The sequence below is a fragment of the Sus scrofa genome, chromosome 1 (assembly GCF_000003025.6).
Source record: "Sus scrofa isolate TJ Tabasco breed Duroc chromosome 1, Sscrofa11.1, whole genome shotgun sequence".
Taxonomy (NCBI): Eukaryota; Metazoa; Chordata; class Mammalia; order Artiodactyla; family Suidae; genus Sus; species Sus scrofa.
Window position 1 is genome coordinate 271,395,778 of NC_010443.5, and position 19,107 is coordinate 271,414,884.

The 19,107-nt window shown below is 55.7% G+C and overlaps 1 protein-coding gene across 13 annotated transcripts in view; it reads left to right on the forward strand.

Annotated features, from left to right (window-relative positions):
* PRRC2B (proline rich coiled-coil 2B) overlaps positions 1 to 19,107 on the forward strand; it is a 94,157-nt gene that overhangs the window by 58,998 nt on the left and 16,052 nt on the right. For 11 of the 13 annotated variants that reach the window (XR_002337933.1, XM_021070456.1, XM_021070417.1 and 8 more), the window contains 8 exons: positions 1,533 to 1,848; positions 4,014 to 4,231; positions 6,637 to 6,832; positions 11,635 to 11,851; positions 12,526 to 14,601; positions 15,923 to 16,119; positions 16,432 to 16,577; positions 17,177 to 17,318. Coding sequence is in view for 12 of the 13 variants with exons in the window: in XM_021070456.1 (XP_020926115.1) it covers positions 1,533 to 1,848; positions 4,014 to 4,231; positions 6,637 to 6,832; positions 11,635 to 11,851; positions 12,526 to 14,601; positions 15,923 to 16,119; positions 16,432 to 16,577; positions 17,177 to 17,318 (3,508 nt within the window). In the remaining variant the exon portion in view is untranslated. The remainder of the gene's footprint in view (positions 1 to 1,532; positions 1,849 to 4,013; positions 4,232 to 6,636; positions 6,833 to 11,634; positions 11,852 to 12,525; positions 14,602 to 15,922; positions 16,120 to 16,431; positions 16,578 to 17,176; positions 17,319 to 19,107) is intronic. The other 2 variants (XM_021070435.1, XM_021070450.1) reach the window with 2 other exon arrangements.

Sequence of the window (19,107 nt, forward strand, 5' to 3'; positions counted from 1 at the left end):
CAGCTCACGGCAACGCTGGATCCTTAACCCACTGAGCGAGGCCAGGGATGGAACCCGCAACCTCATGGTTCCTAGTCGGATTCCTTTCTGCTGTGCCACGACGGGAACTCCTGCACATACTGTTTGATTCTACTTTTTCATTTCTGGGAAACCCTGAGGGAAACAGTCGGGTTTCCTTCACTGAGGATTACCTGCAGGGATGTGTTGAAGCGCGGGCCGGGGGGAGGTTGTGTTGGGCAGAAGCCGTGCGGGGAGACGCTGCGCAGCCACGGCAGAGCACCGGCAGGTGTGGATGCGCAAGGGCAACGCGGAGGAAGAGTGCGCAGTTTGGTTATGTTCTGGGAAGAGCCCCTGCATGCTTCTAATGTCGAACTTTATAATCTCTGGTGATTGAAGTCGTTGTCTGTGGATTGTGGGAAGTTAGTTTTTAGGAGAAAACTCCTTGGCTGTGTAGTCACTGTGTTACGTGTTGCTTTTATGGAGGTGTGATCAGCGTACAAGAAAAGGCATAGATCTTGGTTTTTTATGTTTGATGACTTTTGAAAATTATATACGTGTGTATAACTGCCACTCAAAATAGAAGTTGTGTATTTTTTCGCTAGTCATGTCTCCTTGGAGTTTCAGCATCCAGGATTCGGTTAACTTGCCCACCACGTGTGCTGTTACATATGCTGCCTATAGCTTCACTTCTTGTAGATCAGTGAGAAACCGTCCCAGTTTTAAGTTTCTCACACTATGTCATTGGCACTTGGCTTTTTATCCAGTAACTGGCCACTGATGAGAGACTTGAAAGTGGATGAAATATCCAGAAGAGATGTTTTTAGAGAAACTTTTTTTGGTTTTATGTGTAAAGAATCCCTTTGAGAAGTTCCTGTCGTGGCCTAGTGGAAATGAATCCAACTAGGAACCATGAGGTTGCGGGTTTAATCCCTGGCCTTGCTCAGTGGGTTGAGGATCTGGCGTTGCTGTGAGCTATGGTGTAGGTCGCGGACGTGGCTTGGATCCTGCGTTGCTGTGGCTGTGGTGTAGGCCGGCAGCCACAGCTCTGATTGGACCCCTAGCCTGGGAACCTCCATATGCCGTGGGTGCAGCCCTAAAAAAGAAGAAAAAAAAAAAGAATCCCTTTGAAACCTTATGTCCGAGTGTGAATTTCAATTTCCTGTGGGGCTTTTAGCTAAAGGTTTATACGTTTTCATGGGAGAGGTAATACAGCAGCTTTGCGGCTTCCTGCTCCTGTTTTTTAGCTGCGGAGGCACCCATCTCTGGGCCCACTGCAGTGGTGAGAGTGTCCCTTAGCTGAGTGTGCCCCAGGTGTCAGCCACAGCATTGAGAGCTTTGCACAGAGCTCACTGCACCTTCCCAGTCAATCCCAAGGGCTTGCTTTGTCATCTGCACTTTACACGTGAGAAACGAAGGCGTGTGTGCGCCGGCCCTTGCCCAGACCTCATTCCATGTAGCGGAAAGGGCAGAGCAGGCGTGGAGCCCAGGTGACAGGGACCCGGACCTCATCTGGAACTTTCTGCTCCTGGCAGAAGTCCTCCATGGGCACCGTGTTCCGGCAGCAGTCTGTCGAGGACAAAGAGGACAAGCCGCCCCCACGGCAGAAGTTCATCCAGTCCGAGATGTCCGAGGCTGTGGAGCGAGCCCGGAAGCGCCGGGAAGAGGAGGAACGCCGGGCCCGGGAGGAGAGGCTGGCCGCCTGTGCCGCCAAACTCAAGCAGCTGGACCAGAAGTGTAAGCAGGCTCAGAAGGCGAGCGAGGCCCAGAAGCAGGCGGAGAAAGAAGCCCCCTGCTCTCCAGGCTCCGAGAAGGCGCCCCCACAGGAGAACGGCCCTGCTGTCCGCAAAGGTAGGCGGTGGGCCCTCGGCCCACGACCCAGAAACCTTGGGCTGGTGTCTCTGGTTGGCTGTCTGCATGGCCCTGGCTGCTTGGCACAGCCCATGGCTCACAGCTGGATTGGGAAGCCGGGGTCGGTGAGGGTCTCGGCCTGGTGCTGCTACTGAGGCCACTGCCTGCGCGCCTCCCCGCTCTGGCATGTGTTTGCTTGTGTGTTTGCTTGGGTGACGATGGCGGGTTCCTCTGGGTGCTGAGGGCCACGTGAGATCACGCGCACAGGCACTCGACACGTTTCAGGATTCGGAAGTGCCCACAAACTCGGGGTGACAGCGCCAAGTTTGGCGCGTCCTCAGGGGAACGGCACCAGGTTTGGCGCTGTCACGGTTGCTGTTGCCCTAACCCCCACTGCTCAGTCAAAGCCGCAGGCGCTGGAGGGCTGGAGTAGAAGCACGGGCCTTGTTTCTTTCTCATGACTTTGAACGAAGCCTGCCTGCATACTGGGATACATTTTTCCTGAGATTAATTCTAAAAGAACTGGCTCATGTTCCTGCACAGGAGAGGCAAACAGTGTTACATGATGGAGGGTGTCTCTGTTGCAGGTTTTTGTTTTGTTTTGGCTGCACCCTGAAGCTTGTGGAAGTTCCCGGGCCAGCGATCAAACCTGCGCCACGGCAGCGACCTGAACCACTGCATTGACACCAGGTCCTTCCCCTGCTGCACCACAAGGGAGCTCCTCTCTCTTAAAGAATGTTATCAGCTGTGTTCTATGTGGTTTTCCTTTCCTTTCCTTTTCTTTTCTTTCTTTTTGGTCTTTTTTAGGGCTGCACCTGTGGCACATGGAAGTTCCCAGGCCAGGGTTCGAACCGGATCTGTAGCTACTAGCCTACACCACAGCCACAGCAACACTGGATCCTTAACCCACTGAACAAGGCCAGGGATCGAACCTGAGTCCTCATAGATGCTAGTTGGGTTCGTTACCACTGAGCCACAACAGAATGCCTTATTTTCTTTACTTTCTTTCTATTTTTTCTTTCTTTTTTTTAAATAAGATGCACTTGAGAGGGGCACACCTACAGCATGTAGAAGTTCCCGAGCCAGGGATTGAACCCGTGCCACAGCAGCGGCAATGCCGGATCCTTAACCTGCTGCACCACACATGGGAACTTATTTGTCGTTTTCTTAAGGCAGCTAGTCGAGAGGGTTAGGGTTAGGGTTAGGGTTAGGGTTAGGGTTAGTTTCAGTCACTGAACGCTTCTCAGATGGAGGTCCGTCAGTACCCTTCTGGCTAGAGAACCCGCAGCAGTCGACCTTGTCCTTCTGTAAATGTCCTGTCCCCGAGGTCTGAGTGAAGCCCGGGCCTGGTGCTGGGGACTCGCGGGGGGTGGGGCAGGTGGCGGAGTGTCCAGGAAGGGGTTTGCAGGATGCGGGTGGGCAGTGCCCGTGGGTCCTTGGGCAGTACTGGGTGTGGAGTATGCCTCAAGCCCTCTGCACCTGCCCTACCCTGCCCCTCAGTGTTCCTCTGGAATGCTGGGTCCCCTCTGGAATGCTTGGCCTAGGCATTTGTTTTCCCTCTGCTGTAGAATTAGGGCAAATGTCGACCTCAGTAAAGCTACAAGAAGAAAAAAGAATGCAAAGCTAGGCTGGGCCAAAAAAAGGGCATTTCAGGGAGCATAGTGGTAGGAACTTGGGTGGAGTACTTCTGCTTGCCAGGCGCTGCTGCAAGTATGTGGGTTCCATCTTATTTAATCCTCACGAGCCCTGCGGGTGGTGCGCGTGTCCGCATCTAGCAGATGAGGACACGGGCCAGGAGAGGTCGTCTTGCCCCACAGCCCGAGGCCATGTGGATTCACGCTGCCCGGTGAATGGATGTGCGGGCCCTCTTCGAGCTCCCGGCTGCTCTCTGACTTACTGGGGCCCGTTTTAGCCGCATCTCTCCCACCCGGAACCAGGTCCCAGCCCTCCTGCTGACTGCGTGACCTCAGGCAGTTCCCTCATCTCGAGACCCTCAGACTCAGAGTGACGTTGACAGGGATCTCTGCGCTTGGGCGTGTGAGGGTCTGGGGGTGTGAATAGCCCAGCAGGGAACTGTAAGCGCCAACAGCAACAGCAGACACGTTTGCTGTGAAACATTGGCTCAGCTAAGCATCCGGCCGTTTCTCTGCATCTTTGTTCTGTAGGCTCCCCCGAGTTCTCCGCCCAGGAAGCCTCCACCACGTTTACAGAAGAAGCCCCCACAGCTCCTCCAGCTGTGGCTCAGAGCGGCGGCAGTGAGGAAGGGGCCAGGGAGGCTGGGTCCCCTGCACAAGAATTCAGCAAGTACCAGAAATCACTTCCTCCCAGATTCCAGCGCCAGCAGCAGCAGCAGCAGCAGCAGCAGCAGCAGCAGCAGCAGCAGGTAAACAGAGACGACATCTAGGAGGTGTGTCCACAGAGCTGCCTGTCGAGCAGGTGTTCCCTCTCTCTTGCCCCACACGCTCTTCCGTGAAAACAGACAATAAAATCCATCCCCCTATACCCTGGTTACCAGCAGGGACGCCAGGACTTGGGGCCCTGGGACATGAGCCCTGGCTGCTGGTTTCTTCAGGCACTTGACCCTGTGAGTGAAAACCTCGGTGGTGGTTTGTAGACCCCGTTGCTGATACTGCTAAGGAGTGGGTAGTGCTCTCTGCGTGGCTTTCTCCGTTGAGAGTGGTACAGCGTGGCCAGTCCTTGCACTGACTGCGGCCCCCACCCTGGGAGCCTCCTAAGGAGGAAGGAGGGCCTTGGGAGCCGCTTGGTGAGCTTGAGAGAGAGATGGGCCAGCTTTGAGGTGGGGTGTAGGTCTAAAGGTTCTGGATCGGATAGCCTTGGGTTCTGGTCCTGATGGTGTCGCTTGTCTGGTCACGTGTGTCCTTGGACACGTCCATGTAACCAGAAGGAATGAATGCCTGCCTCTCAGGCAGTGCAGGTTTTATGATGCCTGTGAGCTGGCTTATCAGTGTTGTCTTTGTTTGTGTTTCATAGACCTTAAAAAGGACCTGCGTTTTGCTCTGAAGGTCACTGGGTGGCTCTTGTGCGCAGAGCAGTCTTCTGTAGGCACACTCGCCTTCTCAGCCAGAACCACTCCCTGGTGGTTATTTATTTGTCTTACAAGTTAATCAAAGAAGGGGCTTATTTTTCATTTTGCGGGAAACCGAGATCACGCACAGACAGACCTTAGCTCGGCAGCTAGATGTGTAGTAAGTTATTACCAGTCAAAATGTTTCAGGAGTTCCTGTCATGGCACAGCAGAGAGGAATCTGACTGGGAACCATGAGGTTGCGGGTTCGATCCCTGGCCTCGCTCAGTGCGTTAAGGATCCGGTGTTGCCGTGAGCTGTGGTGTAGGTCGCAGGTGCAGCTCGGCTCCCACGTTGCTGTGGCTGTGGTGTAGGCTGGCGGCTGTAGCTCCAATTTGACCCCTAGCCTGGGAACGTCCACATGCCGCAGATGTGGCCCTAAAAAGCAAAAAAAAAAAAAAAAAGTTTCACGGTGTGGGTGTCCTGGGGAAACAGATCAGAGTTTCTGGCCTTTCCCAGAATCTCCTGTACTTGCCTTTAGAACCTTCACCCCAGATCCTCCTAAGCAGGGTTCCAGAAGCTCATTGCATCCTCTGCTCTAAACAGGAAGTCACGTTCATTGTGCTTCTGCAGTGTGAGCGGCTCAGTGCCGCTCCCCCTGGGCCTGCTGAGAACCACCGATGACTGGGGAGAGCCCTGCAGTGGTAGACACAGCAGTCACAGCGGCTCTGGGTAACTCTTCTGGGGTCACTGGTGGGTAAAAAGCCTTCTCTAGGAACAGCAAGCGGTCTGGACGTGCTGGCAGGCGGACTGTCTGGTCGGATTCCTCGGGGACCTGGGGTCTAGACAGGAGGAGGAGCCGTGGGCAGAGAGCCTGTGGCCTCCTGTGGGGCCAGGAGGGCTCTTCTTACTGAGTGCCGAGTGCTCCCAGAGGTGCCTGAAGTGCCGGCGAGCCGTCCAGGGAACCCAGCCCAGGCTGGGCTTGTGCCAACGGGCTGGCAGGAAAGGGCGTGCCGGGTCGGCTGGCCTCCTCGTCTGACTCTGCGCCGGCGTCCTGCCAGGACGCTGGCTGTGGATGCACCTGTGAGGCCAGCCCTGGAGGTGACAGGTGCTGTGGAACAGGGTCTGCAGTGAACCCTCACTGGGTCCGGGCGTTGATTTTTGACACTTGATTGAGACTTTATGTTCATCCTTTTGTGCGGTGAATTTTCTACGTACCAAGTCTGGTGATAGAGGCGTGGAGCCCAGAGCCTGGGCAGTCGTGGGAGGTGATTAGAGAGGCCGGTGGGGCAGGAGCTGCCAGGCCCTGGCGTCACGAGCCAGCCTGTGGGATTTGGGCGCCTAGGTGGAGAGCTGGGGTCAGGGCATCTCTGCGGAGAGCGGATTGACGGACGTCAGGAGGAAAGAGAGGAGGGGCACCCCCGGGTGGTGGGTGTAGACAGGGAGCGGTGCCCTGGGAGCCGTGCTTTCCAGGTCAGCTCCAGGAGTGTGTGGTCTACATGAAAACCCAGTCGGCCTTGTGCAGCCCAGGAGCCCAAGGCCCAGCTGTGATGATGGCGCGACTGTCCATGAGTCCTGGGAGGGGCCTGAGCCCGAGCGCTGTAACACCCTGGGGCCTCCCCTTTGGTCTTCTGTTCTGGGCCGGGGTTTCTGTGCCACCTGACAGGAGGCTGGAAGAGCGCAGGTGCGCACGCACAGCCTCTGGCTGCAGTCCCGTGCAGCCCCTTGCAGCCCCGTGCAGCCTGAGCTCTCTTCCTGGTCAGGAGCAGCTGTACAAGATGCAGCACTGGCAGCCCGTGTACCCTCCGCCGTCCCACCCGCAGCGCTCCTTCTACCCGCACCACCCTCAGATGCTGGGCTTCGACCCCCGCTGGATGATGATGCCCTCCTACCTGGACCCGCGGATCCCGCCCGCGCGGACCCCCGTGGACCTCTACCCCTCGGCCCTGCACCCCTCAGGTAAGCACGTGGCCGAGTGGGCCATCCCGCTGGAGAGCCCGGGGTGGCAGGCGGTTGAAGGGTGCTGCCTTCGGAGGTCGACAGACCCCCTGGATTCCGTCTGTCCTCTTTGCGAGTCTCACGCCAGTCTGAGTTTACCCTCCTTGTTTGCAGGAGGAGGGTAGGGTCCTAGCGCCCGCCACCAGGAGTGTCTGTCTTGCCTGTAAACTGCTTTAAGTTCTGTATTCTGCTGCGTCCTTTTGTCCCTTTTTCCATTCTCAATATTCGTTTCTCTCTCTCCTCTCTCTTTTCCCTTGATTAGTCTTTCCCAAGGTTTGTCTAGCGCCGTTTTAAAAAGCCTCTTTTTGGTTTCTTAATTCCTCTGTTTCATCTGGTTTTTATTTTAACTCCTCCCCCCATTATTTCCATTGAAATTATTGTGTTCTTTTTCTAACTATGTTCTAACTAATTATTTATCTCATTGATTTCTGATTTTTCTGGTGTATTAAGTCTCACCTGAGCTATGAGCCTCTATGAGTTTTAAGATAAAACATTTTGATTTTTTAATGTTTTTTGGCCGCACCTGTGGCGTGTGGAAGTTCCCAGGCCAGGGATCAAACCCGGGACACAGCAGTGACCTGATCCACTTTATTGACAACATCAGATCCTTAACCCGCTGGGCCGTGTGGGATCGCAGACATTTTAAAGAAAAGCTGTACTGAAGTTTCGTTGAGTTCTTACAGTGTTGTATTAATTTCTGCTGTACAGCAACGTTGTTCAGGGCTGTGTATACAGACTCTCTTTGTCCTGTTTTTCCGTTACGGTTCATCACAGGATAGTGAATGTAGCGCGCTGTGCTGTGCGGTAGGATCTTCCTGTACATCCATTCTCCCTGTAACAGCTTGATCTGCTCACCCCAAACTCCAAATCCATCCGTACCCCTCCCCCCGATAACCGCAAGTCTGTTATTGTGTAGTTCTAAATGTTGGTCTGATTTGTTACTTTTTTTTTTTTTTTTTTTTTTTTTTTGTCTTTTTGCTATTTCTTGGGCCGCCCCTGCAGCATATGGAGGTTCCCAGGCTAGGGGTCGAATCAGAGCCATAGCCACCGGCCTACGCCGGAGCCACAGCAACTCGGGATCCGAGCCGCGTCTGCAACCTACACCACAGCTCACGGCAACGCCGGATCGTTAACCCACTGAGCAAGGACAGGGACCGAACCCGAAACCTCGTGGTTCCTAGTCGGATTCGTTAACCACTGCGCCACGACGGGAACTCCTGTTACCTTTTTTGAGTGGCGATTTTTACTGGTATGTTGTCAACTATTCGAATGTGGAGTTTTAATACGACCTTGCGGTTAATTTCTCGTGTGGCTGCCTTGTAGTTGCATAATGTGGTGTGTATGAGAGAGACCAGCAGTCTCACACTTTTTCTCTTAATACCAGGTAAGAAATATTTTAGGCTTTTTGGAGTGCCCTGGTGGCCTCGCGGTTAAGGCTCTGGCATTGTCACAGCTGTGGCGAGGGTTTGAGCCCTGGCCTAGGGACTTCCACATGCCACGGATATGGCCAAAAACAATACGTTGAAGTATTTTAGGTTTTGAACCACTATTCCCTTCCGCTGGTGTAGAACAAAAGCAGCTGTAGGCAGTAGTGAGCAGATGGGTGTGGTGGCGTGCCAGTAAAACTTTATTTTTAAAAGCAGGTGCCAGGTCAGATTTCACTCAGGGGCTGTGGGTGTGCCACCTCTGGTATAGATCGCTTGGCGTTTGTTGAGGTCTCCTCTCTCGGCTCGTACGTCTGTTTGCTTGAGAAGAACGCGTGCTTTGGAAGTGGTGCGTTAGACTGCGCTTGCTCATCATGCTGTACGACTGTGTATCCTCACGGTTTTTATCCCCTTGATCAGTTACCAAAAGGTGTGTGGACATTTCCCACCATGATTGTGGATTTGTCAAATCTTAGAAGCCTTGTCAGTTTTTGCTTTGTCTGGACGTGTGCAGGCTTGGAGTCACTGTATCTATCTGCAGCAACACCGGGTCCGTAATGCATTGAATGAGGCCAGGGATTGAACCCACAGCCTCAGAGACCGCATCAGGTCCTTAACCCGCTGAGCCTCATTGGGAACTCTGGTTTTACTCATTTTGAAATTTGTCACTTTAGTTGCCAGAGTTGGTCCCTTTAAGTTTATTGGGATTACGGTACTCAGATGTCCTCCTCTTGTATTTTATGCTTTCTGATTATCATTCTTTTCTATGCTTTTCTTATTCGTCTTTTTTGGGGGTCGAGTTTTCCTGTTCTTTTTATTTTCTTTCTACGTACCATTTCTACTTCGTGAGTGGTTGTGTTAAATTCTAATATGCACCCTTGATGTAGCAAAGGCTAATCAGTGTCTTTACCCTGAACCCGAGCTCTGATTACCTTGTGATTTTTTGCCTGGGATTTTAGTTCTTCCTTGTTTTTTTTGTTTTTGTTTTTGCCTTTTGCTTTTTTAGGGCTGCGGGTGTGGCATATGGAAGTTCCCAGGCTGGGGGTCAAATAGGAGCTACAGCTGCTGGCCTGTGCCACAGCTGTAGCCCTAGCAATGCCAGATCTGAGCCGTGTCTGCCACCCACACCACAGCTCACAGCAACTCCGGATCCTTAACCCACTGAGAGAGGCCCGGGATCAAACCCTCATCCTCATGGATATTAGTTGGATTTGCAACCCACTGAGCCACAACAGGAACTCCCAGTTCTTAGTTCTTCCTTGTTTTTATTCCCATCAAATTAGTTATTATTATCTGTGTTATTTGATTTGATTTGTGCTTAGTTTCTTTGCCACTTTTCCTTCCATCTTCTTCCTTGCGTCTTGGTATTTGCTTTCTTTTCTTTTTCTTTCTTTTTTTTTTTTTTTTGTGTGTGTGTGTGTCTTTTTGCCGTTTCTTGGGCTGCTCTCGCGGCATATGGAGGTTCCCAGGCTAGGGATCAAATCAGAGCTACAGCTGCCGGCCTACACCACAGACACAGCAACGCCGGATCCTTAACCCACTGAGCAAGGCCAGGGATCGAACTCACAAGGTCATAGTTCCTCATCAGATTGTTTCCGCTGCACCAGGATGGAAACTCCTTTCTGTTAAATTTTTAATTCCTTTATGCTTTTAATCATTTAAAACGTAATTTTTTAGTGTTTTACATTTTAATCTGTTGCCCGAAGTTCTTGGGAAAGGTACGTGATCCTGTGAGCATGCTGTGGCCTCAGGGCCAGTTGCTTTCACAGGCGTTGGCGTCCTTTTGCATGGCCAGGTCATTCTCAGCAGAGCTTTGTTCATCCTGGGGATCTGAGAGTGTGCCCTCCAGTGTGGTTTAACTTCTTCTTTTGCTAACCTCGAGCCGCCTTTTATTTTATCTTGGGAAGTTTCTGGAGCGTGCTGGGGCTATAAATCTGAACTCCAGCCCCTTCCCCAAACCTACATGAACCCTGGCATGTGGCTGTGAAATCTCAAAGAGGAGTTGTCCTACCCTGGCCCGGACCCAGACCAACTCAGGCATCTCGCTGTACTCAAGAGCATGTATTTTTCTGGTTGAGGACCGTGGCCCTTCGAGGGGCTCAGCTGCAACTCTGACTTGTACAGCAAACCCCCAGCTCCTGTCCTGTGAGGCGCTGAGGACCAAGCCCATTGGTTCTGTGTCCGACAGGCGTGTGCCTTGGTTCCCCTCCAGGAAGCACCAGCTCGTGCCGCTGGCCTGTGGCTCTGATCTCAGCTCCCTCGGGTTTCCTGGGTTCTGGGGAAGCTCAGCTCTGCAAGTGAAATGTTTACGATGTTCGGTCTGTAGCATTTGTATGAACAGGAGGCTTTTTCAGGTGATAGGAGCTGCCATGTTGCCAAAAATAGGTCAGCGTACGGTGCTGAGCAGCTCTGCACACCTTGTAATTAATCCTTGATAAACTGTGTGTAATTTTAGGGGCACTCCTCCCACCACCTTACTCAGGCTAACTTTGTGTTGGAGTCACGTATTGATAGCACTGGAACAGAGCACTCCACGGCCGAAAGAAAGCCTAAAACCACTGGCCTGATGCAGAACCATTTTCTTGGTCAGATTACCTCATCTTAAAAATGGGCCCACAAGATTGCAGGCCAGTCATTACTAGCTTTGTGAGGGATTTGAGAAATCAGGTCTCCTTTTCTCCATAGTGAGAATGGCCGTTAGTGTCACATGCACAGTCTAGCCCCTTGTCCCACAGACGTGGGCAGAGGCCATGGAATGGGGTGCCCTTCCCTGGCCAGTTCATTCCGGGGGACTGAGGTGTCAGCTTTCTCGCAGCCTCCTCAGGCCAGTTAACAGTTTGTTGTCACTTGTACATTCTCCCCGCCCCCACCATTCCCTGTACAAGATGTGGGGTGTCCATCCTAGGGTTAGAATTACAAAGAGCAAAAGCCCAGGCACCTTCCATGGGTTTGGAAGCTGGTAGGTGCTGCCTCTTGGTTCAGCGACCGGCTTGTCCTCCTTGTGTCCGTGCAGAAAACCTTCAGGCATCTCCCTCTCTGACAGTGCAGCTCTTCAGTTTGATGTTGCCAGTTTCCAGTAGTCAGGGTTTTAATACCCTTCAACACAGGGGCTCCCGTCCGGGAACTAAGACTGGGCCTCACAGGTCTCTGAACAGGCCTTTCAGATGGCATGTGTGTGCGCCTTCGGTCTCCCGTGATCAGAAAGGTGAGAGCCCAGTGATGCTGAGCAGGTGGGGTGCCGTGTCCACCAGGCCTCTGGGGAGGCTTGTCTCCTTTGGGCCTGTGGTTGACCTTTGGCTTTCTAAACAAGGTGACGGGTTGGTTCTTTGCCTTCTTCAGGACTGATGAAACCCATGATGCCCCAGGATTCCCTCAGTGGGACTGGCTGCCGCTCTGAGGATCAGAGCTGTGTGCCCCCACTGCAAGAAAGGAAAGTGACCGCCGTGGATCCAGCCCCTGTGTGGAGCCCTGAGGGTTACATGACATTGCAGAGCAAGGGCTACTCGCTCCCCCACCCGAAATCCAGCGACACTTTGGCCATGGACATGCACGTCAGGTGAGAGACAAAACTGGGTGCTGCTGACCTGCAGCTGAAGGAGGGGTCTCGGGTCCTGATGGAGATGGGCTCTGGAAGGAGGCCCCAGCCCGGGAGACCCTGCCTGAGGAAGAGGGTATCTTCGCCTCTGGGGAGGCTGCATGTGATGCGGAGAGCTCGAGGCGTTTGTGGGAGAGGCGCGGGTGGGGTCCGAAGGCCCAGGACAGATCCTGGGGTCAGAGGCAGAGCCCGCGGAACCTTGGGCAGGGTGAGGGCTGGGGTCCTCGCAGGGCGGATGGGCTTGGGTGCGTGTGTACCGGCTCCTTCCTGGGCAAGCAAAGCGAGCTGGCCCTGCCAGCCCCGGACTCTTCTTGGACTCCCAGGCTCCAGCTTGTTTGAACCAGAGGATCCCCAGCTGCTCACGGTCCTCAGGGCGGCACACTGAGGCCACCAGCAGCCACTGATGTCTTCACTCTCTGGACTCCAGGGCCACCAGCAACCCATGGCCTGGCATCTCTGAGACCTGTTTAAAGATAGCGCGCATGTTGGTGCTTGTGGTTTTTTTTTTTTTTTTTTTTTTTTTTTCATTTTCTTTTTTTTCACTTTTTTATTTTTAAAACTAAACTCTGTGTTCAGCATGGAAACCAGGAACCAGGCTCCAATCGCATTGACTGATTTTTCTGGTTCCTTTTCAGGAATGAAAGCTCTTACTCTGCCTCACCTGGAAGGTCAGGGGGCGTAAGTGCCCAGCGCGATCTCCTTGAGGAGAGAGGCGAGGAGTTCTTGAGTGCTTTTGACAAGAAGGCCCCCGCAGACTTTGACAACTGTGTCTCTTCTCAAAGAATAGGCCAGGAGCTTTTGTTTCCACCCCAAGAAAATGTTCAGGACGCAGGTGCTCCCGGCAGTCACCCCCCAGACCTCAGGTGCTCCCCACTGGAGCCCGACTTTGTCCCGGCTGAGAAAAAGCCCGAGTATAGCAGCTGGGACATGAGCCACCAGCCCAAGGCCGCGGACACAGCCACCAGTGTCGAGAAGGAGGCGCCCCGGGAGGAGCCGTCCTTCAGCGTCTCCTCCTGGGAGAAGGAGGGGAGCCCCAGCCAGCCGCCGGCCCTGGAGCCCGAGTGGCCGCGGGAAGCCCGGGGCGCCAGCAGCCAGCACCAGGAGCAGCCTGGCAGGACCCGGCGATCAGGGCCCATCAAGAAACCTGTCCTGAAAGCCCTCAAGGTGGAAGACAAGGAGAAGGAGCTGGAGAAGACGAAGCAGGAGCCCGCGGAGGCCGGGGCCCGCCTGGCCCAGGAGTCGGGGCCGGGGCGCAGCGCAGCGGAGGACGAGGACCTGGAGAAGGACCCTGCGCTGGCCAGCTTGGCCCCGGCCGCCTCGGAGGATCCGGGCTCTGGCCGCGCCAGCTCAGGCCGGGAGGCCAGCAAGCCCGAGGAGGACGAGAAGCCCGCCAGGGCCTGGGAGACCAGACCCTCCCGGGAGGCCAGCCACACTCCCCCCACAAAGAGGAACAACTGGATCTTTATCGACGAGGAGCAGGCCTTCGGGGGCCGAGGGCAGGCCCGGAGCCGCGGCCGCGGATTCCGAGAGTTCACCTTCCGCGGGCGGCCCGCGGGCGGCGGCAGCCTCTGCGGCGGGGGCGTCCTCGGGGCGCGGGGCCTCTACGGCAGCAGCCAGAGGAGCAGCCGAGGCCGGGGACTGCGGGAGTTCGGGCAGCCAGAGGACTTCCCCAGGGCCAAGCCCCGGCGGAGGATCGCCAGCGAGACCCACAGCGAGGGCTCCGAGTACGAGGAGCTGCCCAAGCGGCGGCGGCAGAGAGGCGCGGAGGCCGGGGACGAGGGCCCGCGCCTGGAGAGGGAGGAGGCCGCCGTGAGGAAGGGCGACTTCAGGGAGTCCTGGCGGTCCAGCAGGATGTACCCCGAGGACCACGGGGGCCTGGATGCCAAGAACCGAGGCCCCCGGGCCTTCGGCCGGGCCCTGCCCCCGCGGCTGAGCCACTGCGCGTACGGCCGGAGAACCTTCGTGGCCAAAGAGTCTGCCCACTGGCAGAGCAGGAGCCCCGGCGCCTCCTGGCAGGAGTACAGCGCCCCGGACACGTGCGGGGCCCGGCGGCCCCTGGACAGAGACTATATCCCAGACGCCTACAGACACTCTGAGCCCTTGGGCGCCCGGGGCTTCGAGGACGGCCACGTGGAGGACAAGAGGCCCTTCTTTCAAGACGACCATGCGGCAGATTCTGAAAATGCCGAGAACCGGCCCTTCAGGAGGAGGCGGCCCCCGCGCCAGGACAAGCCCCCTCGCTTCAGGCGCCTCCGGCAGGAGCGAGAGTCCCTGGGCCTGTGGGGGCCAGAGGAGGAGCCGCCCCTGCTGGCGGGCCAGTGGCCGGGCCGGCCCAAACTCTGTCCCGGGGACAAGAGCGGTGCCACAGGCCGCAGGTCCCCCGAGCTCTCCTACCAGAACTCCTCGGACCACGCCAACGAGGAGTGGGAGACCGCCTCCGAGAGCAGCGACTTCAGCGAGAGGCGGGAGCGGCGAGGTGGCCACGGGCCCGAGCCTGACCCCCAGGCCGATGGCAGCCTGCCAGGGGCGAGCGTGGGTGAGAAGAAGGAGCTGGCCAAGCGGAGCTTCTCCAGCCAGAGACCCCTGGTTGACAGACAGAGCCGAAAGCTGGAGCCGGGAGGGTTTGGGGAGAAGTCTGTTAGGCCAGGTGGTGGCGAAGCGTCTCCCCGTTATGAGAGCCAACAGAATGGGACGCCTTTGAAAGCCAAAAGGTAAAACGCAAACCACATCCCAGGTTCTTTTTCGTTGCTGTTCTGTTGAAGCCGTTTTTTTGCAGGAGCACGTCATGCATGCGTGTCCTGCCGTGGGTCAGGGCCCCGACCCCCCTCCCTCTGGGTCCCCAGGGGGACCGCCCACCAAGCCGTTGTGTGCGAGCGTCTCCATCTCTCGCTCTTGCACTGCTGTCTGCTTCTCTTGTGGCGTTTGTTGTTGTTGTTGCTTGAAAAGCAAAGCCAGAATCCCCACCCTGGTGGTCCCCATGTGTGGCTGTCCCGGCCCTGTCTTAAGACTTCAGCCTCTGTGTCCCCTTAGAGCCCAGCCAAGGGGCCAGTGCAGCCGGTGGGGGCTCTCCCTGTGCACAGCACCTGCTGAGCACCGCCCAGGCCAGCAGGTGCCTCTGCTCCAGCTGCCAGGCAGCATCCTCAGCAGGGCACTGCTGACCTCCTGGCCCCGCGGAGAGGTAGAGATGGCTCTTCCCTGAGTGGCTCTGCTTCTCAGCAGCAAAGAGACAGTACCGCTTGGGGCACGGCCACCTCCGCCTGCCAGGAGCCAGGCAGCAACCAGAGCAGCCAGGCTGCCTGAGGTCGCGTGAGCATCCCTCGTCTGGAATCGGAGGCTTTGAGGTGGATGGTCTTTGTGCAGTGCCAGCTCATTGCCTGAGTCTGCCCTGGATCGGGAAGGGCAGGGCCCGTGCAGCCTGCGTTCCAGGCATGCCGAGAAGGGCTGCTTCCCACCTCCCACCCCCAGAATGCAGGGCCCAGGAGCCTGGGCTGTAAGTAATTGTACCCCCACAGGAGGAGCCACCAGACAATGCAGGTTCTTTCAGGCGTCACTCTAGCCTACCTCTCCAGGCCCCAGATGCCAGCACTTGGCCTTTGCTTCTGATTTCTTCCGCAGGAGGCTGGTAGTAGGGCCAGGCCTGGACCCTCACTGGTCAGTCTCGCGAGAGGAGCAGAAAGTCCTGCAGCCCTGTTCTGACCCCCCCCCCCGCCCCCGTTCCTCCTTTGCGTAGCCCTCCCTGGGTTGGCGCTCGGTGGGCAAGAAGAGAAGTGTGGCTCTGGGAAGGGGGTGGGTTGAGAGCAGTTCCCTGTGAGCTCTGCCGTAGCAGCGCCGCTGGGGTGGCCGCCACCTGGACGCGGGCAGCACACGGCTACCAGTGAGCAGCTTCTGCCGAGCACAGGGGACTCTGGGAGGGAGGGCCGTAGGTCAGGGCACCGTGTGTGCGCGGGCAGTGCGTGTATGCCCTCCTCCCTTTTCTCTCCTTCTCCAGCCTTTGGTCATTTCTGCACTAACGAGATCGACGTTCCTTTGTAGGTCCCCGGACGAGGCCTTGCCTGGAGGTCTTGGCTGCAGTGGTGGGAACGGCCACTACCCACTGGAGCGGGCAGCCCATGCCACCTCTGACATCTCCGAAGCCACCTGTGAGAAGGCAGAGAAGGAGGCCAAGCTGGCTGCCCAGCGGGCAGGCGAGCCTGGAGAGACCATGGCACAGTTTGACCTGAACTACGGAAGTGAGTGTCACTCCGTGTTTCCTGGGGAAGGACGTAGGCAGAGGGGCCGTGGCCCCCCGTGGGTACTGAGTTTGCCCTTTGATGAATCTCTGAGCCTCGAGGCAGGTTTTGGGTTAAGAGCAAAACACCGGGTTCCTCTGCATTTTCACCGCTTTGTTCCCTGGACCCTGGTGAATGTGCCAAGGTTCAGGCCAGGCAGCTGCCAGGCCTTCTGAGCTGCGCCAGTCCTTAGATATCAGGTGCCTGTATGTTGGGTTATTCTTGGGTTTTGACGAGTGGAAACACTGTCCCTTCTTGTAAATCTTGGTCCAGGTGCCATCATTGAAAACTGTGGGTCCAGCCCTGGGGAGGAGAGTGAGGCGGGCTCCGTGGTGGGTGAAGGCTTCATCGAGGTCCTGACCAAGAAGCAGCGCCGCCTGCTGGAGGAAGAGAGGAGAAAGAAGGAGCAGGCTGTGCAGGTGCGGGGTGCATGGTGACGAGGGCGCAGGGACGGGAGAGCAGACTGATGCAGGGAAGCCAGCAGGGTAAGAGGCTTCTTAACGAAGCCCAAGATGGCAGAGGAAGAAAGGCACGTTTACAAAGCGTGCACTGGCTCCCAGGCTGCACAACCCCGGCGGCCCCGTGGGAGGGGATGGGGAACCCCGATCTCAGAGGCTCACTGGTCCTGGGTGACACCAGCTGGCACGGGGCCGAGCAGGGTGCAGGTCTCCATCAGTCCCGAAGTCCATCTTCCTTCCGCTGCCCTCTGGCCGGAGTGGGACGAGACCTGTCACCCTGGAAGTCACCAGGGTCGGTGACTCTACTCAAAACAGAGTCCGTGCCGAGCACTGCACGCTCACCCCTGGAGTCTCAGCTCACAGGCCTCTGTCCACTCCAGGGGTGGGTTGCTCAGCATCACGGCTCACACGTGGTTGAGGTCATGGCTGGCGGGTGTTCCGGCCTGTCTGGAGCAGTTTCTGATGGTGTGATGTGGGGTCTGGGATAGTTGTCCCGGCGAGAACGCGTCATTCTTCAGTCTCACGTCCAGACGGCACCGCCTCACCTTTTTTCTCCTTAGGTACCTGTCAAAGGTCGAGGGCTTTCCTCTCGTATTCCTCCTCGGTTCGCGAAAAAGCAAAACAACCTGTGCCTGGACCAAGGTGATGGGACCATGCCTGGCAATGGCCTGGGCACCGAGATCTGGGAGAGCAGCAGCCAGGGTAAGAGTTTGGTGTCTGGGCTCAGCTGCTTGGCCCACGGCCACCTCAGAGGCTCAGGGTCTCCCCTGGGAGCAGCCTGCTTGGGGCCGTGAGCACACCTGGAGCGTAGCCATTTCCTGGCTTTCTCTGCCAGCTCAGGGTGTTAGATGCCGCCTTAGCACGATGTGGCAAGATTTTCCCTGCCAGGAATTTGGTGGCGAGCAAAGCATGCCATATCCAGTGTTCTGGAAAAGGCTCCCTCCCCACCCCAGCGGAGGTCGCTCAGGGCGCTGCCCGGACTCCCTGCCCGCCTCAGTTATCCTTTTCCTTACCTGTGGAGGGAGGAACAGCAGACCACTGCTCAGGAGAGCAAGAGTCCAGAAGCTTTCCTGTCTGTGCTGTGTGCCCTTTTCTAATCAGGAGGCTCCTCCCTAAATGCCTTCTGAGACTCGAAACCAGACTGGGGTGGCCCTTACTTTTGAGAAAATTCGTTTCCCTGAAGTTTGGGGAAAAGAAAATTTTATCCAGTGCTATTTTTGTAGTAACTCTTCCTTTTATTTTATTTTACTTTTGCTTTTTCAGGGCTACACCCGTGGCCTATGGAAGTTCCCAGGCTAGGGGTCTAATCAGAGCTATAGCTGCTGGTCTACACTACAGCCACAGTAATGCCAGATCCGAGCTGTGTCTGTGACCTACACCACAGCTCATAGCAACACTGGATCCTTAACCCACTGAACGAGGCCAGGAATTGAACCACATTGTCATGGATACTAGTTGGGTTCGTTACCTCTGAGCCATAGCGGGAAATCCGTGACTTTTCATTTTAAAATACAAAATTATTTGGGAGTTCCCTGGTAGCTCAGTTGGTTAAGGATCCAGTGTGGTCACTGCTGTGGCTCAGCTTGCTGGGGCACAGATTCAATGCCCAGCCCCAGAACTTCTTGGTGCCCAGCTCCCTGAACTTCTGGAGGCAAAAAAAAAAAAAAAAAAAAAAATTGAACCTGCCCCACAGACAGCAGTGACCCAGGCCGCTGCACTGACAACACCAGATCCTTAATCCATTGTACTGCAAGGGAACTCCTATGCAGATTCTTCTAGAATGCCTCCTTTGGACAGTGCCCTGGGGGGTACACAGGGGAGCTTGGAGAAATCCTCTGCGTCCGCCTTATTGTGTAGAGCAGCCGAGGCTTCCAGAGTGAAGTGACTGGACCCCAGAGCCACGTGACAAACACCTGTGAGCCTGGTTCGGGGCCGGAATTCTTTCAGTTTTACATCATGGCCTATTTTCAGCTTCCTGGTTAAAACCTTGGTTCCAGTACAGTGCAGATTAACACTGGGGAATAGTCCCCTCTGACTGAAAGTACAATAATTTTGATACCAGCTTGTTTGTAAGAGTGATGGTGTCACTGTCTATATGGCCAAAACTACCCTCCAGCTTTTGCTCAAGCAGCATGGACTCACTCAGGAGTCACCCTCGGTTATCAGGCCTTTCCCTCCAAGAGCCTGCAGTGTCCCGTTGGTTGCTCAGACCAGGGGTCCATGGATGGTTTCAGAGGGCCCCTGGCTCTTAAAAGAGCGTGTAAGGTTTTGTGTACGTACACAGGGTCTGTGGCTCTAATTGGAATCTCAGGGTGGTCTGTGAGCTAACAGAAGTTGGTTAATACCAGCTTGGGTTTTTCCAAGACTCATAGAAGGTGCCAGCTTATAGAAATAACTAGTTGGCTTATGTGAACAGAATTGCAATTGATGAGAAGTTTGTGTGTGTTTGCTAGAAAGCGTCATCAGTGAAATAATGAGAACCACGTTTCCA